Source organism: Caretta caretta, chromosome 17 (assembly GCF_965140235.1).
Source record: "Caretta caretta isolate rCarCar2 chromosome 17, rCarCar1.hap1, whole genome shotgun sequence".
Classification (NCBI taxonomy): Eukaryota; Metazoa; Chordata; order Testudines; family Cheloniidae; genus Caretta; species Caretta caretta.
This window is the reverse complement of record NC_134222.1, coordinates 9007542-9031575: the sequence shown is the minus strand read 5'-3', so window position 1 is coordinate 9031575 and position 24034 is coordinate 9007542. Positions and strand designations below refer to the sequence as shown.

Sequence of the window (24034 nt, the reverse complement as noted above, 5' to 3'; positions counted from 1 at the left end):
GGTCAACACCAGATACTTCAGAGGAAGGTGTACTTAAACAAAATGGGGTTGCACAGGTGTATCAGAGAACAAGAATTTGACTCAGCAGCCATAGGGGTGAAGATGATCCGAATCGGGCCACTTAATTATTCTCAAGTGCCATAGTCTTCCAATAATCCAAGTTCCTGTCTCTCTACTCCTGATGATCCCACTTCCCCCAACCTCCCCTATATAACGTGTGGAGTTTGGGAAGAGGAGTAGAACCCCATTGATGGTCACTGGACAGGCTTCTCACAGGGGAAATGACCAAAGTAGTTACTGCAGAACAAGCTAATTCTGATCAATTTCCCTGTGTAGACAAGCCCCAGTGCTGCTTAATACTGTAGCTGTCCACCAGAGGGAACCAAAAAGAGTCATGGTGCACTTGTCAGCCTGCTACCATGTAACCTCATCTCTCTTTGAAAGCACCTCCAGATGCACCTGTCCTAATACAGAAGCAAGATGACTCCTGAAGTTCTTCTAAAGCCCAGTCTCCTCCTGGGTAGGGGGTTTCTCTGTCAGCAAAGCCACCTAGCCAGATGAAAAAAAAAATCATTTGTATTTCAATCGATGCAATAACTTTGATATTTTCAGTTAAAATATTCTTTTCCCTTTGTCAAAACATCCCTTGCTTCTCAAACATGTATTCAGATATGCATTGTATAGTGGTCTGATATGTGTTCACAGACTTTAAATTCAATAATAGAGCTTTTAGTGTGGATAAGATCAAAGCAATCTCCTTAGCATATGCTAGAGGCCTGATTCAATATTTGACTTGCTAATTTTTCCCAGGGCACTGAAATAATATTCTTCATATTGTTCCTCACTGCAATGTGCGTCTGAAATGAAAATAACAGCTCCTTAGCATGCTATATGTTGAGATGTCAAGCTCAGACTTTAAGGTGGGGTCTACACGAAGAGGTGACGGCTCTTACTTTGGGTCTGTTAACTTTAATGTACTTTGTGCCTAGCTCAGGCTGCCTATCTTAGACTGGTTTATGCAGAATTTTTTCTTTTGGCCAATTACATTTTAGTGTTTCCCAGTAGCTACCAATGACACTTAGAAATGCAGGGTGAAACAAATATGGGCTGAAATAACACCCCTCCCTGCCACCAATGCTTATTCTTTTGTATATTAGCTAAATGATGTTCGTCCTAATAAGCCATCTAATTATTTTTCTTTTAACAAAAAGAGAGTTAAAGCTTATTGTAAAAGTGTTAATTTAAATGAGTGCAAGCTGGTGAAGGAAAAATAGTTTTTTCATATCGCTTTCTGCAGGGCTTGCTTTATTTCCAAAAATCCCACACTGAAAACTGCAACAAATCAGTCTTGTCATATGACATCAGATCACTTGAGTAATAGACTGGAACTTGGAAATCCTTTCCATGCCAACACACCTTGTCACAATGGCCCTGTATGCAGATGTTTTTGTATAATAAAGACCTTAATCAACATTGGGGGCCACTAGGTGCTGTAAAAACACAGAAGTATAACAACTAGCTCTTATATAGCACTTTTCATCAGTAGATCTCAAAATACTTTACAAAGCAGGTTGGGGTCTCTACCCCCTCCCATTTTTTGTTTTTTGTTTAAACAGACAAGGAAACTGAGAAACAAAGAGGAAAAGTGACTTGCCCACGGTCTCCCCACTGGTCAGTGGCAAACCTGGAATTAGGACTCTGCTCTCTTGAGTCCCAATTCAGTACTCTATCCACTAGACCACACTGCCTCTCTCTGCCTGTCAAGTGATAGCAGTAAAGATTCGCAGAAAGCAGTTAAAGTGAAGGGTGTGCCCTGCTATATCGAGGGTATGGTTATTAACTCCTTGTAAGAGCACACCCACAGGAACTTTCTAACCCCTTGGTAGAACAGGGCCTCTCACCCCGTGACTACTTCATTTCCTTAATAGCCTCTTATCTTTGTCTTTGTCAAATTATTTTCAAAAGTTCGAATAAATTACATCAGCCAGTTTTTCTTTATTTGCTGGTTTGGGAATCTGCTCAGAGAATCCTAATGGACGAGAGGCAGATAATTTTCCTTCACAAGAATTCATGCTGCTTTGTCCTTATGTCACGTTCATCTAGGGGTGGTGTTGTTCTATTTTGCAATTATCAACTAGCAGTGGATGAAATGTGAAATTTGGAATGATGCAGAAAATATCTGGGAGATTACTTCAGTTATTTCACACTATGTGGTTTTTCTTAAATTCAGATTCTTAGCTGATGTAAATCAGCATTGCTCCCTGGATTTCAATGCTGGCCCTCAGTGAGCTACTTAGTGTAATACAGATATGAGATGAAAAAGAATCGTGCAGTACAGTCCAGTTTAACTTCAGAGATATCACGTTGGCAGGACAAAGTGAGTAAGCAGCGGCCTGAGGCACTTCATTTGATACATTCGTAGTGGAATGTCAGGTCTGCTGTAGAATTTCAAACAAATTGCGTGTTTCTTTTGCTGCATATGTGTCCTATATATTTATACATGATGGGGAGATCTTAAAAAGCACTCAACCTTGTCCTAATTCTGCTGTCATTGAAGTCAGTGGAGTTTCACTATTGACTCCATTGGAAACAGTTTTCGGGTATCATCAATTCTGATGATGTTAGAGTTAGGTCAACACAGAGTGCTTCTAAAAATCCCACCCTTTAGAATCTAATGTGGTGCAATTTTTCCTGCAGACATTATTCTTGCTAATTGGATACAGTGGCATCTGTGGACCATTGCTGTGTCTGTCACAGGTTCTAGCAGTCAAACACAGACACACACACTGGTGTTTAAGCCATGCTCTCAAGTGCAGGGCATTGGTTAGGAGGAAGGACCTAAACTTCTCAGGTCCTGCAGTTATTCAGCAGTTTCTCATTCCCTGTGGGGTTTGTACAATATATAGCTCTCAGTGGGTGTGATGTTGCTGCACCCCTTCCTCCTGGCTTCAGTGGGGAGTAGGGAACAGTTTTCAGCTGGCACTGAGCTTCTCTACTAGAGCTGCCCTTCTGGCTTTGGTTGCCTTGCAGTTCTGTCTTCATGGGGAAGGCTCAGTGGCTTTCCACACCCCTTACCAGCATTCTTCTAGGGAGTGCTTGGTTTGCATGTTCTCTTCCACCTCCTTTCCTCACTATGGTAACCGCTCTGTATTCAGCAGTGTCCATCTTATTGTCTCAGCCAGGCAGCGGTCAGCCAGACCTAGTAGTCAGAGCCAGAGTCTGCAGTCATGAGACAGGAGTCAAGAGTTGGGTAGGTCAGGATATCATGAGATCAGAGGCAGGAAACAAACTGGAAATGATAACCACGAGTCAGATGCAAGGGAGCAGGAGCAGGGTGGAGTCTAGTTCAGCCAGCTTCCTGTTCTTGCTGCTGACTTAAGTAGAGCTAGTGGGCCAATCAGCCTCTCTGGGATTCTGTCAATTGGAGCACAGGGGCAGAGCCTCAAACTGGGGCTAGTCTTCACGGATCCCAGTTAAGCAATTGTCAGCAGACTGCCAGGTACAGGGCTGGAGTGCAGCTGCTCCCAGGGACCCTGCAGACCCAGATTTGAGACCTGTAGGTCATGACACTTACCTGCTTCTCCGCTTCCATGTATTTCAGAGGCTAGCTGGCCGGCTCCTCCCCTCCTGACTTCTCAAGACCTCTTCTGATCTCCCTTTTTGGTGTTGCTGGACTAGGCACTCCTCCAGTGCTGCTGTTGCCATATTTACTGGGCCTGTAACCCTATGAGGCTGAGATGCCCTAGATACACCAGACTAACACACATGCCTCACCTTTGGGCAAGAACACGGCTGCCCAAGGAGAGAGGCACAAACTAACCAGCTACCCCCTCTGGTGGCGCTGGGATGCACGGTTAAGACTACGCAATGTCCTCTGAGCCTTGCCCCAGAAGGCAGTTCAAGGAAAGAGGGGGTGGGCATTCTTTAGGGGCAAGAGCCCCCGCCTCTAGTTCGCCAACAATACTCACATTTCAGCTAGCTTCTGGTTCTGCTGTGGAATTTTACCCAGCTATCCTCCCATGCTTCCTGGGCGAGGAGGGGCTGGGAGACCTGCTAAAGGATGCCTGAGGAATCCCACGTGTAGGGCCTGTTAAGGTGAGAGAGGGAGGGGAAACAACAAGATGGGGTGGGTGAAGATGTCACTGGAGCTTTGCACTGAGCAGGGGATAAAAAGGTGTGGGCGGCTGGCTGCTGTTTGGGGTCATGGATAACTAAAACGAATCCTTACAAACAAACCGTGTCACACCTGCTCCATCCATGACACGAAAGTCACGATGCTCTGAGCATCTTTTTCTGGATGCTCCTTTCACTGCACTAATTTTAAAAGTTGCCCACGAGAGAGTAGAGGATGCATGAGGTAGGCCCAGGACTGACTCATCTCACTGATGATGTGTCTGTGGATGAAATACCAAATCCACAAAAGAGAGCGAGAGCCGCAGGTGCCTAAAGATGACGCACAGCTAGTTATGGATTGCTGCCTTGGGAGAGTGCTTAACTTGAGTAGCTAGAAATCCATCCTGGGCTGACCACTGCGCAACCCGCTGGTAAGTGCGTGTTATAGGTCCCCCTTTGTGCCAATTTGCAGAGGATACAAGTTGCAGACCCCATCTACAGAGACTTGGTTGTTAAGCTCAAGCTGTAGCAACTCATGCTTTGAGTTCTGGAGGTCCCCTGGTCTGTCAGCGAAGAGGGCAGCCATCACTACTGCACCTCCAGATTTAGCAACTGAAGTTCATAATGTTGAGATCTCTCTCTCTCTCTCTCCCATATTCAACAAGTTGTCATTCTGCATAGTGGAAAAATAAAGGTAACTTGGCTACTGTTGTTTGGGAGCCTATTTCTAGCTTTGCTTCTCACTTGGAAGCTAATTTTAGCTCATCCGTTCTGCTTCTCTTGCCATTTATAAAGCTTAGAATGTCAAACACAATAGTAAATGAGTAGTATGAAAGCGAAAAAGAAAATGCCAGAGAGGCATTTAATAAATGACGTGGGAGTAAGATTTAATAAATGTATGTGGGAGTAAGATTATCTCTAAACATTTTTTTAAAAATCCAAACCAATCCCAGGATATGCTTTTCCTACACAAGTTGGCTATTTTGCAAATAGAAACGGAGCATGTTGTCTGTGGGGGGTGGGGATATATGGTGAGGGTGATTCTCTCTCTTTAAAAAATTTTGTGCAGTGGTGTAGAATGCAATAGATATTCATATTTATTGTTTATACTGTGGTAGATGTGATTGACCACATCTGGGCCCCATTATGCCAAAGGCTGTGCAGCCAGAGAATAAACAGTCCTTGATCCAAATAGTTTACAGTCTAAAAGTTAGAACAGGTGGATCAGGCTGGGAAAAGGGGAACGCTGGCTAACAAAAGTAATAGGATGCTTTAGCATAGATGAATACACACATTAGCTGTTGAATTTCTCCCAAACTTCTGTTTATCCTTCATATGCCCATGAAGTAGAGGAGAATTTAGCACTTTAGAAAATTGGCCCTGGTTTGACAGCTCTGGACGTCCTCCGCCTCTGCCCCTTCCCCCCCCAGTAACATGCACAGCAAATGTGGCAGAAAGAGTAAACGTAGGCAGTAATGTGGCAGTAAAGTGTTGTCCATGCTGCCACCTCTGTTTAAACCCTGTCCTTGGGGGTACCTGCCTCTAGGGATTAGCCATTAGTTCAGCCATCTGGTTCTTGGGCTCTCTGCTGAGACTGTCAGAGAGGTTGCCACACACAATGGATTTTTTTTCACTAGAGACTTGATTTGAAGTCAGTGGAAGGACTCTGACTTCAATGGGTTTTGGATCAAGACTGAAATACTGAATAGTGATTACCCATTCGTTAATACATAGGAGCCACCAACTAGCATTCCGGTGGTGGTGATAACTTTCTGCTCTGAAGTGGAATCGATTAAAATGGCTAACCTAGAAGTTAGCCGTGCAGTCCCTGAAATCCAACCACCAGATAGTGGTCAAACCAGCAGACAAAAGTGAACACTATCTTAGTCCTTAATCACGACGACTATGTCAACAAGGCCAACAGACAACTCTCTGGCACCACTGAGTCTATTAAAAACTAAAAGAAGCTCCCATCCCCTCCCCACAGTTCACACATGAATTTAAAGATACCGTGAAATCCTTCACAAACAACTCTACAACCCATCCCAGGGTCCTTCTACATGCTTCCCAAGATACACAAACAAGGGAACCCAGGCAGACCCATCATATCGGGCCACAGCACTCTTACTGAAGGAAAATCAGGACTGCACAAAGGGCCAGCTTGCTCCAAGACACTACTGACTTCCTCCAGAAACTAACAACCTCTTCCAGAACACCATCCTTGCCACTATGGATGTCACCTCCCTATGCACCAACATCCCTCACCATGGCAGCATTGCTCCTGGCCTCACATACAAGATACTGCACAGCGCTCAAAAATCCACCCCAAAAACATTGCCAAGATCATCCATTTCATCCTGACCCACAACTTCACATTTAGCAGCAAACTTTTGCCCAAACCATGGGAACAGCCCTGGGTTTTCAGATGGCTTCTCAATATGCCAACCTATTCATGGAGGAAGAATTTCTGGATAGATGCACCATGAAACCAGTGATGTAGCTGAGATACCTACGGTGATCTTTTCATCCTCTGGACAGAAAACCTAAACTACCTCATAGATTTCTGAACACCATGATTAGTTTCAATAATGGAACTCTACAAATGACGATATATAAGAAACCCACAGATCACCACACTTACTTCCAAAGATACAACTACCCCAGACACACTAAAAAATCTGTTATCTGTAGTTAGGCAGTCATATACCACAGAATTTGCTTCAAAGAGAAATTCCAAGGTATGCACTCAAACACACTATTCACTAAATAAGGACACTCCACCAGAGAAGTAGATCGCAACATGAAAAGGACCACCCAATTGCCCCAGGAGAACCTGCTTCAATAAAGGGGGGAAAAAACCACTGATCAAACATTCCTAGTTATCACCTATCACCCCACACTCGAACCCTACGGGATATCGTCAAACAATTACAACCCATACTTTGTGGGGACTGCATTCTGAAAAAAATCTTTCCTGACCCCCCCCCTTTTTGGCCTTCAATCAACCCCCCAACCTCATCATCAGAAGCAAGCTCCCCACAGATCAGGACACACCAACTCAAAGTGGCACCAGACCCTGCCGGAACAACAGATGCAAAATCTGAAGACACACATTTACTGGTACAATGATCAATACCCCCACAACACAGCTCTCAAGGTTCTTGAGTCCTATACATGCCTATCACAAAATGTGGTGTACCTCATCCAGTGCCCTAAAAGCCCCAGCAATAATTATGTGGGTGAAGCCAGACAATCACTATGCTCTTGAATGAGCTCACACAGAAAAATGATAAAAGACCAGAACACCATAATCACCCATGGGCAAACACTTTTCACAAAGCAATCACTCCATATCTGATCAATACTCCGTCCTCAAAGGAAACCTGCACAATACCTTCAAAAGACGAATCTGGGAATTAAATTCATAATACTACTGGATACCAAAAATCATGGACTGGATACATTGCTTATTACAACAATTTGTAACACACACCTACCTGCTTACTCTTAATGTCCCACTTCAGACTCCTTTTCCATAACAGTCTCTTATTGCCTATTCCATTGCAAGTGGTCCCCTACAACATGTTACCCCTTATGCTTAACAATCTGTCCGAATTTATATTTAGTTCAGACACTGATTTCCTTCCCCAGACCTGAAGAAGAGCTCTGTGTAGTTTGAAAGCTTGTCCCTTAAATCAACATCAGTTGGTCCAATAAAAGATATTACCCCACCTAGCTTGTCTCTCTGCCATCACAGGACCATCCCGGCTACAACATCTGTGCAAACAGTCTAGGTTATAACTGCCAACCCAGAGGGTAAAAGCTTTGTGTGTCATTTGCAATCCCCTAAGCTACTCAGTCCCCCTTTTTAAAAGCTGTGGTGTGTTTTTAGTAGGTGTAGTAGAATAGTAACCCGAGTCCCCAGCTGAAATCGGGGTTCTTCTATAGACAAGCATAATAAGCAGCAGTGACTGCCCCTAAGAGCTTATAATAACAATAGACTGTAAGGGTGGGCAGGGAAACCGAGGAGAAGAGACTTGTCTGAGGTCAATGGTTGAATCAAGAATTCCACCTAGAATTCCTATGTCCCAGTACAGTGCACCATCTACTAGACAACACTGCCCGTTTTACTTTCGCTCTTTGCACTGTTTATTTTTCTTCTCTATACGCACTGTCGTTCTGTATGCATTTTAATAACGATTAATGTAAAAGATACTAAGATTTTATTGTAGGTGGCAATATGCCCCAGGCTGCTAGACAGTTGAGGAGTGCAGTGCAGAGAAGCAGGCTTTCTGGGCACAATGTGGAAAATTGGCTCTTTGCAGGGTTTGTCTTCAAAGAGACTTACCAAGTGGCCTTGCCATCAGTGCACACACATCATTTGAGAAACGGTTGGTGATTTAATGTGGCCATAAGGTTGCAGTTGGGTTGTAACCTTGGCTTGCCCTACAGACATGTAAAGGGACATTTTAAAGGCCCACAGGTTGAAGGGAAATAGCCAATGGAAAGTTATAGCCAAGCTAAGTGATAATGACTAGGACAGGAGAAGCCCTGCTTCTATATGCATGTAAATATATTTAGTTTTTGAGCAGTCTTCTATCTTCTCTATTTAGTGCCTCAATAACAGCACTTTGTCCTTTTCTAGTACCTTTTGTATGAAGATCTCAAAGCACAGACGTTTGTTATGCTCAACAGCACTCTGCAAGATAGGTATTATCACTCCCCATTTACATGGGTAAACTGAGTCACAAAAAGGTTTACGTGACTAGATCATGTATCAAGTTAGCGGCAGAGTCAGGAATTAAACACAGGAGCCCCAACTCCAGTCCCTAGCTCTAACACTGGGCCACAGTGGCTTTTGATGTGTGAGCTCCTTGTAGAAGGGGACTGCCTCTTCATTATGTGTCCATAAGAGCATAGCACAATGGGGCCCCGACCCTGAGTGAGGTTCTTTGCATTACTGCTACAGATAATGCGTACAGCTAGGATGCCACAGATCACATTAAGCTGCAGCAAAACTTGGCTTGTTATCATGATCTCACATTCCAAAATTACTTTCACCAGGCCGTTGAGCCAAGTACATTGCTAATGGTTCTGGGAGATTGTTACGCCACTGTTGTGGACCGCAGTGTGAAGAGTCTGGCAGTAGTGATAGCCACTGCCTGCGTATGTATTCTCATTCAGGCTGGTTGAAGGCCTGCAGGAGAGGGAGTGGGAGGCGGCAAGGCTGGAGTGAAGTTGTTTTAGAAGCGAATGCTGTGGGATTGTTCAGGTTTGTCTGTTCTCTCGGAGAAGCGCAATGCCAGGCAGCAGCTCCCTCGGAGATCACAAGGCTGTGTAGGTCTGAGAGTCTTATCTGTCAAGTGAAGGACACTGCAGAATGCCTGTAACTTGGATGCCTTCCTCCAAAAGAAAGACACTAAAAGACACCATAGACATGGTGCATTTAACTGCTGCAGACTATGGGGTGTGCCGTGATTAAAATGGGTTTTCAAAGCCTGCTGGATTTGGGGGGTGGATGGAAGGGCAGGGGCGGGGGAGAGGGCTTGGCAAGGGGGACACAGTAAAGAAGAAGAACTGCTCCAATGCTAAGACTTGTCAAGTACTTTATTGGACAGGTTGGAGTGATATATCCCAAGAAAATATGGGAGATGTTGTTCCATTCTGTCCTGTAGACACTGACCTCCCTGTCACAGTTTGAGCATCTATTAAGTGACCAGTTATTTCATATTCACCACTTCTGGTTTGCCAAACTTCGAAGGGCTTTAAAAAACAAACAAACATTTCCTTCTATTCCCTCATGTAAATAGGCCTTTACAGAATTACTACGTGAATATAGATTTTAGTATTACATGAGCAGTAGTTGTGGCTTGCAGTTGCATGAACAACATGGCATCTTCAGAGGTAAACTAATCCAACTTGCTGTCAATTATACCTTGCTGGCAAGACAAGGTTGCCTTGTCTTTGGGTGGTAAGCAGTTTTTTGTTCATTGTGAATACAAGAACACTCCCTCTCCCCTGGCCGCCTCCCCCAAAATAGCTCTGGTTTCTTTGGTAAGTTGTAGCCATGTTTTCCTGAAACATCTTGGTGTTGAGAGCTGACAGCTCGTTTTGTTATACTGGGTAGAACAGGCTTTTCACTTGACAACCCATCTTGACAACCCATGGTTCCAGCGAGTTTGCCTGCTCACTCCTGACCCAAGAATACTCCAGTGTAATATTAATTTTCAAGACCAGACTAAACAAAAACAGTGAATTTTAGCTTCTCTGCTATTTTCGCCTTAGACTTAAAACTTCCTTTGTTAGGTAACTGAACCTGAAGAACATCCTGCATGTAGGGAAGGCGCCAAAATCGGGAGATTATTAAAGTGAACAGCAAAAGCTGAAATAAAGAATTTCTTTAACATCCAGATTTATGGGCTGATTGCCCACATTAACGAGGCAGTTGGGAGTGTCTTAACTTTGAAATATCTGTATATATTTCCACTTTGTGAAATCCACTGGCACGTCCCAGTTCAGTAAAAATGTCCTAGATTGTATCATATAATGTCACTGATACTGCATGGTTGTCTTCAAATTTGACATGGTCCAGTGGATTTTATTTGATCCCAGCATGAACCATTTGCTACATGATGAAGCACAGGGTAGGTAACCAACTGCTCTGCATTTCTCAGATCACCATACAATGGCAGCTTCGTCTGGCCCGGGTTGGTAGTGACCAAAAGTTACCACCATCTGATGTCCATTCAAGGACTTGTATGGGATGAGTTTGGTAATCTCCACTGAGTTCCCAATGAAAAGGTCTCTTATCACAAGAAAAGAAAAACAACTCTGCAGCTGGCAATGACAGACCTTTCTGCTGCAAGTCTCTGCAGAGAGGTGTGGTGATCATTAGGCCTATGGCAGAGGCCAAGGATCTACATCATCATGGAGAGTGAACTGCCTTCTCAGGTAGGGTTCTAAGCCAGGTGAGCTGAGACTTGGGATCTATTCTTGGTCTAGCTCCTGGTCCACTGGAGCAAGTCACTTCCCCTCTCTGTGCCTCAGTTTCTCCATCAGCAAAACAGGGATAATAATGCTGTAGCCATTTTTTGTAAAGCAGTTTGAGATCTATAGATGAGAAGTGTTGAGATGTTGTTAAAGGTGCTCCCTACAGATCAGACTGGTGGAAATTGACAGAGCAATGCAGGGAGAGCTTACGTTGCCGCTGCTTGTGCTATACACTCCTCTGTGGTAAGAGAGTTAACCAGGTTGCCAATCCAGCATCTTGCATGAGTATTAAGTCCCCACCCAGAAGGATCCATTCCCAGTTGAGGGAGGAATGCTTAATCCCTTGAGATTATCTTTAGTGTTGATTGGATATGTTCATTTTCAGGGTTTTAAGAGTGGCATATTTTTCCTCCAGTGAGGTTTTTGTTTTTAATTCCAAGTAAAAACTTATTTGCAGTTTGCTAACATTCTCCTTATGTCCTTGTGGGCTGTGAAAATCATAAATTAAGATCATCTTTCTGAAACCAGCAGTAGTCTGTTTTGTGGTTGCAGAAGCTAATTACTGGGTTATTGTTTCTAACGGTGTTAATCCAAACTTCATTTTCCTGTTAATTGTCCCTCTAGCCAGGCTAGATTGTGTTTTATCATTCTGAATATTTGCAATGAAAACTGCTCTGAGGTGTAACCAATGACTCCGTGACATTTTGAGCAGTGGTGAAGCTGAAGAATATGATTGAGAAATGAAATGATACACCTCCACTGATCACTCTATTTGAATTTGCCTGAGGAAATTGAATTGGGCATACTGCTGATAAATAGCCCCCTGATTAAAAACAAGCAAAGGGAAGTTGCAGAGGTGGGTGCTGAACTTTTTCATCTGGTACCTAGCGAGAACACACGAGAACATGGGATTGTGTTGTGTACTTGTTGCCTGAGGAAGGACCCTTGCTTTTATAGGATGATCTGGGAGCAGGGAGGAAGTAGCATCATCGTTTTTTCCCCTGGCCATTCGGGTTTCAACAAGAGGGGTGGCAGCTCTTGGCCACAAAACTCAAATTCATGGGAAGCCTGCCATATTGCATTTAGACTCAAAACTCACTGGAAACATCATTGAAAGGGTATGTCAAAGATTCAAGCATTTTGCTTGAATTTAGGGTCAGTTTCCCATTCCAGCCCTTCTGCTCCTCCTTAAAACTTTCCTCTGCCATGATGTCTGCAAAAAAACTCAACAGTGGCTAGGTGGCTGGCTTGCTGTGACCACTGTTTTTATGAGGGTCTCATTGTTTCCTTGTGTTTCCCCCTATCTGTTTGTTGTAGCCACCTATTGTCTATATTCTTTAACACTGAAAATGTAAACTCTTCTAGACAGGGGTCTCCATTGTGATTGTATAGTGCCTAGCACAATGGGACTCTAGCCTCTAGGTGCTTCTGTAATGCTGACAAATAATAATAAATGATAAGTGTCCCCTGAGCTTCACTTTGAATTTAGGGGGGTTAGAACCTAAATGTTAATGACAACTTTATGGAGAGTAAATCCTTATGAACTGCAGTGGAAGCTGATGGTGGCCAGAATTGCTGCGAGGTGAAGCAGTCCGCATTAAGGGCCACTCCAGATAATGCTAAGAAAATGGGGGAATTCTGAGCTTCATTCCTAGCTACCACAGCAAAAGGTTAGTGTCTTCAAGTGCAGGGTTGAATTTGTGGGAAAAGAGACACTCAGTCGAGCTTGGGGGTGTGGTAGATCCTGTTCTTCTTCCCTTTGATCTGTTTCTCTTATATTTATCTAGATACTTGTATGGTCCCTATCTCCATAGTATCTGAGTATTTCACAAACACTTGGGAGCCAGAGAAGCATGTGGCACAGAGAGATTGTGACTTGCCCAGGGTTATACAGGAAATCTGTGGCAGAGCTGGGAGTTGAAACCCAGATTGTCTGAGTCCCAGTCCAGGGCCTTAACCATCCTCTTCTCTAGATAGATGCAATATACACCACCAGAGGCCTATGCTGAGATTTTGAATTAATGAATGTGGAAGGAACTTTGTTTCTTTTTTCCTTCTCTTTCTGACTCTTTCTTTAAAAGAGACTGCTGTGAAACCCTATTGCGCAGTCCAGTGACTGTCCATGAAGCTCTCATTCACACAGCCCAGGACATTGTAAACCAATAAACATTTTGAGGAGAAGGGAAGAGGACAAATCGACGCAAGTTGAGCCCTCTGTGCTGCTCTAAACAGCAGGGAGGCTAAAGCTATGAGAACAGACCCATTATTTAAAAGGGTGGGAAAGTCACTTGCTTGTTTCTCCCTCTGCCTGCGGATGTATTCCTTCACTGAGGACTCACTGCCACCATCGCCGAAGAGGAAGGAATACACGGCTGGTACTGCCGTGGCTTTGCCTGAGTTTACAGGACATGCAGAGAGCGGGTGTCTCCATTTGAGATGCCTCTCTTGTTCATAATGTCTGTTTAACTTATTTCGCCTGCCTCCTTTTAAATCTTTTGCAGCTAGTCTCATCAGTCACCCACAATTCATATATATCCAGCAAAGAACACTCACGGTAACCATACTTTTCCTTTACATAGCAGCATCCTTCTGAGGACCGCAAAATGTTTTGCACATCTGAATTCCTATCCCAACACAGCTGTGTTGCAGGATGTGTATTGTCCTCATTTTGCAGATGGAGAAACTGAGGCACAGAGAAATGAAGCCATTTGAACAGGATTATAAAGCAAGTCAGTCAGTGGCAGAGGTGGGGTGTGTGGAATGGGGGTGCTGGAACAATTTGTATAGTGGGAGTGCTGAGAGTCATTGAACCAACCTGTATATGATGGAAACCACTTCAAGCCAGGGGGTGCAGTAGCACCCCTAGTTCCAGCACCTATGGTATGGTATGGAACCAAGGTTTCCTGTATGCTGTAATCATAAGGCTCTCAGATACTTCCAGTTTCCTCCAGTGGCTCCCCTTTCCTCTCCCTGCTATTCTCCCACTATACCCACTGAGCAGTCCTCACCGAGGCACTCACTGGCAAAACAGTGACATCAGAAAAACTCTAGAGGCATTTCATTCCAAAGTTTGATGGATTCTGGCAGATCTGTTGGCAAGATGCGAGTGTTTTGACATCGTTGTTGGCGGAATCTGAGCATTATTGCTTTGTGAAGTGTTGCGAGCAAGCTAAGTAAATAAGATCTGTCGTGGGGTTTGCAATAGAAAGGGGAAGAGTAGGTGGTTTTGTTTAAAATACTCCCATTACAGTCAGTTAACCTTTATGTTACCTAAATGAAAATTATGTAAACCTGAAATTTTCGCTGATCAGGTTGCCTAGGAACAGGCGGTCAGTTTTCATAAGACAATGAACACACAGTCACTGATAGGGCTATTAGGAACAGAGGCATTTAGCTGTATTATTCTACCTCCCTGGTTTTATTGGGTGTAATTACCTGTTTTCACATAGGAAGCACGCCCACCTGTGCCTGCTCATTCAAGTAGCAGGGCTTGTGGAAGAGATGTTCCCCTGCTTAAAGTGAATCCACCAGCCCAATCTGCATATGCTAAACATTGCCAATTCTGTTCTTCATTGCTGCGGGTTAGAGGTTGGTGTGTCCACAATCAGAAAAGCAGATGCTTTTATTATTTGTGTTACAATCGTGACAAGAGGCCCCAGCCAAGATCAGGGCCCCATTGTGCTAGTCACTGTACAAATATGTCGTAAGAAGCAATCCCACAGAGCTTGTATTCTAAATAGACCGATTCAGACAAAGGGTGGGAGGGGAGACAGAAAAGTCACTGAGAAGTGAAGGGATTTGCCTAAGGATCAAAAATCAGTGGCAGAGCCAAGGCCTCAAACCCAAGTCTTCTGATTCCTAATTCCATGCCTTATCCACTGGCTTGGTTCTGGTGCATGAGACAAGAATCTGTTCTGAAGCTCACACTGTCAAAGTACCCCTGTACTCTCTTGGTTACCCTTGTGATTGCAAGATTTTAAAAAGTTATTAGTTAGAGATTTGTTATATGATGTAAATGGCTTTAAGAAACTTCAAAAGATAAAGGGAATAACTAGAAGAGAGAGAATGTGGATCATTTACTGGTAGGATTTAAAGAAATTCCTCTGCCGGGTAGAAATATTGATTCTTTATTCCCGTTTTAAAATGGAGCTTTCTGTAATGATCACCAATAGTCATTTTCTGTTATCACTCGTAATAGAACTGTGCCAATGACTTTCCTTCATTCATTCCATGCCTGCAAAGAATCATTTGAGTGTAAACAGAGCATAGGTTTTTGTTTCAGAAACAGGACAACTTATTAAACCTGCATTTTATCATTTTAACAGAGTTTTGCTATGTGTTTAAAGAGACATGCACATATTTATTCTTTTTAGACTCGTTTACACGGGTGGACTATTTTTAAAGTTCACATTTGGAAAAAAAAAACAAAGCTAAAAATAATTTTCCCCCTTTATCTAGCTCAGTTCTGCATTTGACATTTACATGGAATTCATTTGCATCTCATTTGTACATGTTTCTGCTCAATAGGTAGAATGTAAGAAAGCACAACCTAAAGAAGTGATGTTTCCACCAGGGACAAGAGGAAGGGCACGAGGATTACCATATACCATGGACGCTTTTATGCTAGGGATGGGAATGTTGGGTAAGTGTGAAATAGCCATGGAACTACTGAAAGAGCAAGCATCTACCTATGTTGTCTTCCCCATTGTGAACATTTAAAGGTGCAGAGGTGGTGCATGAATTACTGAGTTTACGCACAGTGTGCAACTCTAAAATTTAAACTGTGGGAGTGGGGAAATAATCCTGTCTATGGTAAATGATTAACTTTCTTTTTTTTCTTCCTGGGATATCAAAATTTGCATTTAAATGGATGTTTTAAATAGCCTGTTTTACTCTTATTCACAAAAATAGAATGATGAAAGATGCAGCGTGTTCATTCTGACTAAAAATGATCTCTTTTCCTTTTTAGAGGAATTGAGTCACACATTATTCCCCTTCTCTTAAAGGTGTCTTTGACAGTTCAGCATAGATAATTGAAAATCTTGCAGCTTTAAATGGCATGCAGGATGGAGAAAGCAGAGGAGATGCATAATAGTGCAGGTCGCAACAATAATTACAAGTTTCAAGGAGACAGAACGGTATTTTAGTTCGAAGTATTGTGTCCAGAAAATACTAATTAAATGGGATAAATGATATTTAATGGCAAAATTCTATTTGTGCAGGAGGTCTTTTAGTTATAATTGGTTCTCATTTGTTTCTGCCTAGATAGTTTCTTCTTTCTATATAATCTGACAACCTCTTTATATACTTTCTTCAGAGTTACCGAGTCAGGATGGAGCAAATCCATTGCCAGCATATTTTTAGAAAAACATACATTGTTGCTCAATCTTCCCCCCCCCCCCCCGCTTTGTATTTAACTTTTCCTTGGTTGACCCCTGCTGTGTTCATAGAGTGAGGGTGCTTGAAGGTGTTTCCTAGGCAGAACTGAGTCTTTCCTGTACTAACTAACCAAAAGTCCAAAGTCTGTGTGAGTTTCTTTTCCCTACTCCTTCCCTTAGTGGGTGGGTTAACCACCAACGATACTTAATGATGGGGGGTGGAAAGGGGGATCAGCAAATCTGAGACCCATTGGAAAATGTATCTAGCTTACCCACCAGGCCAAGGGCACAGCCATGAAGAGAGCCCAGGTCTCTTGAGTCCCAATCCAATGCCCTTTCATCAGTAGATCTCAAAGCATTGGAGGTGCAAAGGGCATAGTTATCCCCATTTTGCATGTGGGAAAACTGAGGCACAGAGAGGGGAAGTAACTTGCCCAAGGTCATCCAGCAGGTCAGCGGAAGAGCTAGGAGTAGAACCCAGGTCTTCTGAGTCCTAATACTATGCTCTGTCTGCTAGGCCACACTGCCTCCCTTGCCTGCAGTCCTGAAACCCTTTCCTCTCCTTGCCCCTTCCCCACGCAGTGTTGTTCTGAAAAAGCTTTTTAGAAAATGTGACCCCGTAAGACTCCAAAGGGCAAATAAAAAGAGCCCCATGTTTATACTTGTTAATTTCATGATTTTTAAGCCAACTTCATGATTTTTTTGGAGTGAGGGGAGGGCTGGCTTGTGAAGCGTTACGAACTGTTGTCATGCAGAATAATAAATAATTATTGTACTTGGATTGGGGTTGAGCTTGGAAACCGCGATCCGAAGTTTGGAGCCCACTTGTGCTAGGTGCTGCATAACAACAGTTGGGAGGGGGAAGAGATCCCTAATAGCCTGGACTTCCTTCAGTGGAACGAGTTAGGTTAAGGGATATTGCTTCCCGGATGTTCAATCAGTGCATGCCAGCAGGCTGAAATGATGGTGCTTCCTGAAACTCTGCTGTAGCTGGCGCACAGGTGGGGTGTTGGTGTCCCACGGGAGAGGCTTATAACCTGGGAAACCAATTGCTACCGTGGAAGGAAAACAAACCAACCTAGGTGTGGCTCTCTTTTTAACGTAGGGATTTGTAAGTGTTGCCCCCACCTCTTCTCAATCTGCTAAATAATAAAGGCTGAAAACTTCCAAAATGTGGGTGATGCCTAAAGTGAGGCACCGAAATAAGACCCCCGAGTCCTTCAACGATCTCTGAATGGCTGGATCCTTGGATGAAGTGAAGCTCTGCATGGGTTCAGGGTTCTTCCCACATGAAGTTCATTGCAGAGTCTGGGTGAAAGTGGCCTCCTTTCTTCCAGGTGTGGAGCACACATAACTCACGTTGAAGTCACTGGAAGTTGGGCATGCTCAATCAGGCCGTTTATTAAAGTGCCTGAAGTCAGGCACCACCAGACTGAGAAAGGACTTTCCCAGGGTGTGTTTTTTTTACCCAGAATTAGTAGTAGGTCAGTTCAGGGGCCTTGAAGCTGATCTGTTCTTGGATGCAATAGTCAGTCCCTTCAGATGAAAATATTTTATTCTATTCCACTGCCCCCAACTTCTCTCCCTTAATGTAATTCTCAATTTTGGAAATTAAAATTTAGGATTAAATTATTCATCCTGTTCTAGTAGACCCATGTTCATTTCAACTACCTACTTTCATGTTCCTTAGCACTTTTCTCTACGATGGTGTCTAGTTTTTTCTTCATGGGAGTTGGTTGAATGCAACCTTGTTAACTAATTCTCCAAGATAGGGCTCGGTCACCTGCATTTAAAAGAGAGACAGTGCAATTATAGCCTAGGCAAAAGGATCAAGAGCAAAATTCTCTTTTCAGCTCACTATTGCAAATCCTGACCCTAATATTCTGTTCTTCCTTTGACATTAGTGAGAGACCAGTGCATGTTGAGCGAGAAGAATTTTCAGAGCCAGAGCCCAGCACAGTGATCTGAAAGGAGAATTTAACCCTGAGGCATGTTATGACTAATTTTCACTAGGGCTATCTCTTTGAATAAGGTTGCTTTGAACATTAAAACTAAGAGATGATGAAAGAAACCCTGGGCTAGTACATTTATTTCTGTTGAAAGCAAGCAATATGTATGCATTTTGGCAAATTCCTTTCTTGGCACACAGGTGCCTGTTACTCATGTGCAATGTATGACTTCATTAGATCAACCACACTGGTTCTGTTCCACTGGTTTTCACAGGACTACTCTTAACATGCTCTTATTAGATTTCAAATCATGGGGACTTGCTCTGAATGAATGACTGATTCATGTTGAAGGCCAGATACTTAATTATCTGCTCTAGCTATTTTTTTTCCTTCTTCCAAGTTCCTGATTGCTGTAGTGGCACCATATTAAATAATTACTTGCTAAATAACAAAGTCACAACACAGAAGTACAAGCCTATCCGCATGACCATTTTAACTCCCATTTTTCAAGGGTTGCCGGTAAAAGTACACTTCAAGGTTGGAAACTGGGCATATCAGCAAAAGGCTCAGTGAGGAATTTTTAATTTCCAACCCCTGGCAATGACATAGCAATGAGGACCAATCCCTGAGAGGAAGAAGGGTGTAATTAACCCATCAAACAACAAGGCATACAAAATAACATATTGCCAGAGGGAGATTTTGAAGTAGCTGAATATTTTGCTAAGATCCCAAGAGGCCTTTGTCAGAATTACTCCATTACTAGCTTTCGACATTTAGTTTCACGGAGACTAAGTGAACTGGAGCTGCTATCGAAAGTTTTTATACGGGTCTCCAGAAGCCCTTGTCCAAGGTCACCTTCTCCAGATGCAGCTCATGAAAAGAAAAGAAAATCAGAAGAAAGAATACACCAGAGCACTCAAAGGAAAGAGTGCATAGTGATTCCCTCAGAGCTATTAAGGAAGTTGGTCTTCCTCATTAATCATTGCTGCCCCAAGGATATAGCAGCATCTGGAACCGAGAAGTACATAGATAGCCATGTTCCGTGATTATTGGTTGATTGGGACAAAATCAGAGTACTTTTTAAAAGGACACTTCTTCTCTAAAAGCGTAGGCAGATTGAGTCCTGTCCTGCGGCTGCTACTGGGCTGTCTCAGACTTTTTGTCATCCAGTGTAAGAGACATACGCTTCAGGGAGACTAAGAACATTATTTAACCACTCTGCCGAAAGAACAAGTTGGAGCTGTTTTAAGCCCAACTATCTCCTGCTCCCTAGCGTCCTACTTCACTAGTGGACTCCGAGACAATCAACATAAATGGAGGATTCAGTTTGGGCCAGTCTCACAAGTGAGAGCCCTGAAAACACAGCAGGAAGCCCATGCAACTGCTTGTGAATTGGGTCTGTGCCCCTTACGGTTAGTGGTAGCACACAGCGTACTCATCTGACTGAAATCGGAGATGCAGGGAGAGTTGGCTTCCCACAACACTAAAACTTGCAGTCGTCCAGCAGGCACTCAAGAAGCCACATCCTGTCAGGCTAATGCCCTGTTATCATATCCAGCCAGCAGCTCTGAACCACACGGGGCATCTTTGACATTTTTTAATATGGAGCATACAGATATGATCACATTGCGCCACCACAATGCTTCTGCATTGGTTACTGACCTTTCCCAGGTCCATTCCTATGGCCTCATCCATATCTAAAAAGCCCAAAATGGCATACGTTACTGACAAACCTCCTCCAGCAGTGCCACTCGCTGGGAATGCCACAGCAATTAGAGCCCCGAGTCAAACTCATGGGGGGTTTCAGTGGAATGCACCTGGCTGTGGAACTTCCTACCCCGAGCGACTCAGCTGACCTGAGTCTTGCCAGGACTCCTCTCTTTCAGCACTCTTCCTGCAGCGATGGGCACCTTAGAAGTGCCGATGTTAATAATAAAGCTGGACCCCTTTAATTTGCAAACCCCTCCAGAGACCAAAATGCTCAGCCAACAAAGGGTATATACTTGGAACGCTACCTGATGTGAACACCGAATTTCAGAAAGTCTCCAAGAGACTTTTTATATCATTGCATAAGCCAGATTGGGGCTCTGCATTACTGCACACGTTCAATTTAGGTAGGCTGAGCTCATGCATAAAAGAAGCTTGTGCCCTTCAAGGAAAGTCATTCCTTCCCCCCTCCCTCCCATATCAGAGTCTGTTTAATGGAGAAGCTGCCTCTGAGACAAAATTAGGAAAGGGGCACTCTTTATTAGGCATACATTTCCTGGGTGTCTTGCAGAGCATTTAGGAACCTTTCTAGCCTCCAAAATGTAGCACCCTTTGTAGCATTCAGCATCTTCTTAAACAGCCATAGTCACCATTCGGTTAACTCTTCCATTTGCTTTGTAACAGGAGGAAGATCAACTGTTTGGACTGAAAGAGAGGAAGAGAGAACATGTCTGCTCTGTAGCAGATGTTCCTCTGTCGTAGTTTCTCCTCAGTACATAATCTCCCCCATTCACCACTGGGAATTATCTTTGTTTTGCATTCACATTGACTATGGGTTCTCATAGCCACCCTCCCTTTCTGCATGGGCATCCCAAAACCTTTAATTTTGTAATGTGGTACATGATGGAAAAGATTGAAAGCCACTGATCTAGTCCACCTATGAGATTAGAGTGCTCCTCATACACCAGAGTCCAATCATTTTGGAGTGGTTGGAAACTGAAAGATGCCTCTCAGTCAAAAATCACCTCCCCTTAATAATAATGTTGCTATGTATAAACATCAGAGGACCTGGACCCTTTACAATTGACATCGCCACTCACAGTACAAGCACAAGGTGGTGGAGAAATCGTTTGTCATGGCTGAAGAGCTTGGAAGAGGGAATGTGCTTTGAAGGAGGTTGTTTCCACACAGAAGAAAGTGAGAGTTCTTCAAGGGCGAAGAAGAGGCATAAGAGAAGATGTGAAGATGTTTGGGAGAGGGATGCAAAGGGAGATGTTGTTTAAATCGTGCCTTTCCTCACAAAGGAGGCTTGAGCAAACACCAACTATTGCATCCAGCTACCTCTGCAGCCCACTGCACAATAGGGTGGGGAACATTTTGGCCAGAGACAGGCAAGCAAACTATGACTGAAAGCATTGTGAGGTCCTTACTATCCATCCAGAGGTGCCAGGGCCTTGATTTTAAGATCTCCTCAGAAACTGAGAATCATGTGTTTATCTACCTTGGAAGGATGAATGGCTGAGTCAGCCCTGCTGGGATTTGATCCTATTATACTAGGTATTTTAAACATGAGATTTAGGTATAGTTTACCTGGGGGATTCTTGCACCAGCATAGCTGCCAGTGCAACCTGCTGGCAGAGACATACTGCAATGTTGTAATAAATGCCTTGCACCACAATGCAAATCACTTCTTATACCAATGCAGGATGGCTATGATAGATACTAGCATCGGCACAGTATTGCACTGGTGTCAAATAACCACAGTGTAAACAAGCGCTTTGAGGACTAAGCCATCTCTTCCAGCATCTTAAAATTTAGAGTAATTTATAATTTATGCTGGCACAAGAATACCTGAAATGGGATGTCTTCGGTACCGGGCCGTTTTTATAGACCAGAGAAAACGCCTTAAACAACTGCTTTGACAGCAGCTCTTCACAACAAGCTGCATAATCAGAAGTTGCTGGGTTAACTCTTCCCTAGATACATCATATCCTTCAAATAATAACGCAGATAAGCCACTGAGCACTGCTTACTTGTGTTGGGGAAACTATAATTTGCTTTTATTGATTTGAACATTTGAATTGATTTTAAAAGCAAAGATCTGCGAGCCCGGACGTGTTCAGACTGTTCACATCTCAACAGTGAGTTTTGTTTATCTTGCACTGCCCATCATGCAGGTAAAGACAAAAAACTTCCAGGTGCAGCGCTGCTGATCTGTTGATTGTGTGGACACTTTTGGTTTTTTTTGTTTTGTTTTTGGTGGGAAACTTTAAAATATATTCTTTCTCTTCCTCCGTATTAGACCAAATAAAGTCTTGTGTAGCATAAATGCTGTTTCTTTTTATGAGGCAACTACTTAATGTCGGGGTGGATAAACCCAACACTAGGGAGACAGGGGTCTGGGAAGAGCTCTGGGCCCAGGAACCCCTGTCCCAGCGGGCCTGCTTAGCATGCTCCAGTTGGAGCAGGGCTTAACAGGTAGGGTGACCTGGTGTATGGTTTTTGACCGGAACAGCCAGTCGAAAAGGGACCCTGGCAGCTCCGTGTGCTGCCCCGAGCACTGGCTCCGCACTAACATTGGCTGGGAACTGGCCAATGGGAGGTGGGAGGATGGTGCCTGCAGGCGAGAGCAGCACACAGAGCCGCCTGCACGCCTCCGCCTAGGAGCTGCACCTGCTGCTGGCCGCTTCTGGGGCAGAGCATGGTCTGTGATGCAAGGACAGGCAGGAAGCCTGCCTTAGTACCCCCGCTGTGCCGCTGACCAGGAGCCACCGGAGGTAAGCCCGTGCCCCAACCCCTCACCCTCAAACCCGGAGCCTGCTCCTGCACCCCAAACCCCTCATCCCCGGCCCCATCCCAGAGCCCTCCCACACTCCAACCCCCTGCCCCAGCCCAGAGCCCCCTCCCACAACCTGAACCCCTCATCCTCACCCCTTCCCACACCCCAACCCCCTGCCTCAACCTAAAGACCCCTCCCACATTCCGAATCCCTTGGCCCCACCCCCCCAGCCTGGAGCTCAAGGTCTCGGGGAAAGGGGCAGGGCCTCAGGGAAGGGGCAGCGCTAGGGTGTTCAGTTTTGTGCGATTAGAAAGTTGGCAGCCCTATTAAGAGGAGGCTCTGAAGCACAGGCCGGTGGCTGGCAGGAGGAGACAGACCTGTACTTGTGACTAGCGAGGGACTATACCAGGAGGTGGGACCACTACAGGAAGCATGGACTCCTTAGCCCACGACGCAGCTTTGGGCGGGACAGAGCAGTAGGAAGAGACTCACAGGAGGTTGTTAGCTGGATTGTAGGTAGCAAATGCCATTCTTACGATACTCCAGAGGGCCCTGGGTCAGAACCGGTGGAGTGGGTGGGGCCAGATCCCTTACCTCTCCCTGCAGTTGTTGACGTGGACTCTAAGCACGAGGCTGGGGGCTCTCCTGCTCACAGAGTGGAAATGTGCTCTTGCGGCTAGAGCTGAGGACTGAGAGTCAGGAGCCTGGTTAAATGTCCTTTCTCTGAAACCAACTCCCTGTACAATCTTGGGCAAGTCACTTAAGCCAGTGTTTCCCAAACAATGGGTCCCGACCCATCAGTGGGGTGCCGGAAGGTTCTAGATGGGTCTCCACACCTCAGTGGGAATAAAAAAAAAAGGGGGGGGGCATATTGCAACCAGTAGCCCTCAACCGCTCTTCTTGGAGCGCTGCCAGCATGACACCTGGGCCCACTGTGTGTTCCCCCCTCCGTGTGCCAAAATGGAGGCTCCTGCTCCTCCTGGCGCCGGGGCCTGGGAAGCAGGATGAACAGACATGAGGCTCACAAGCTGGGAGGGGTAAGAAGCAGGCTGTGGGGTAGGAAGCCAGGGGCTCCTGCGAGTGGGCAGTAAGAGGGCTCCCTCAGGGGCTGAGGAGCT

At 44.5% G+C, this 24034-nt stretch overlaps 1 protein-coding gene across 22 annotated transcripts in view; it reads left to right on the top strand.

Annotated features, from left to right (window-relative positions):
* Positions 1-24034, top strand: part of MSI2 (musashi RNA binding protein 2) — a 383853-nt gene that overhangs the window by 287419 nt on the left and 72400 nt on the right. For all 22 annotated transcript variants that reach the window (XM_048823532.2, XM_048823540.2, XM_048823533.2 and 19 more), the window contains one exon: positions 15631-15745. In XM_048823532.2, coding sequence (XP_048679489.1) covers positions 15631-15745 — 115 coding nt within the window. The remainder of the gene's footprint in view (positions 1-15630; positions 15746-24034) is intronic.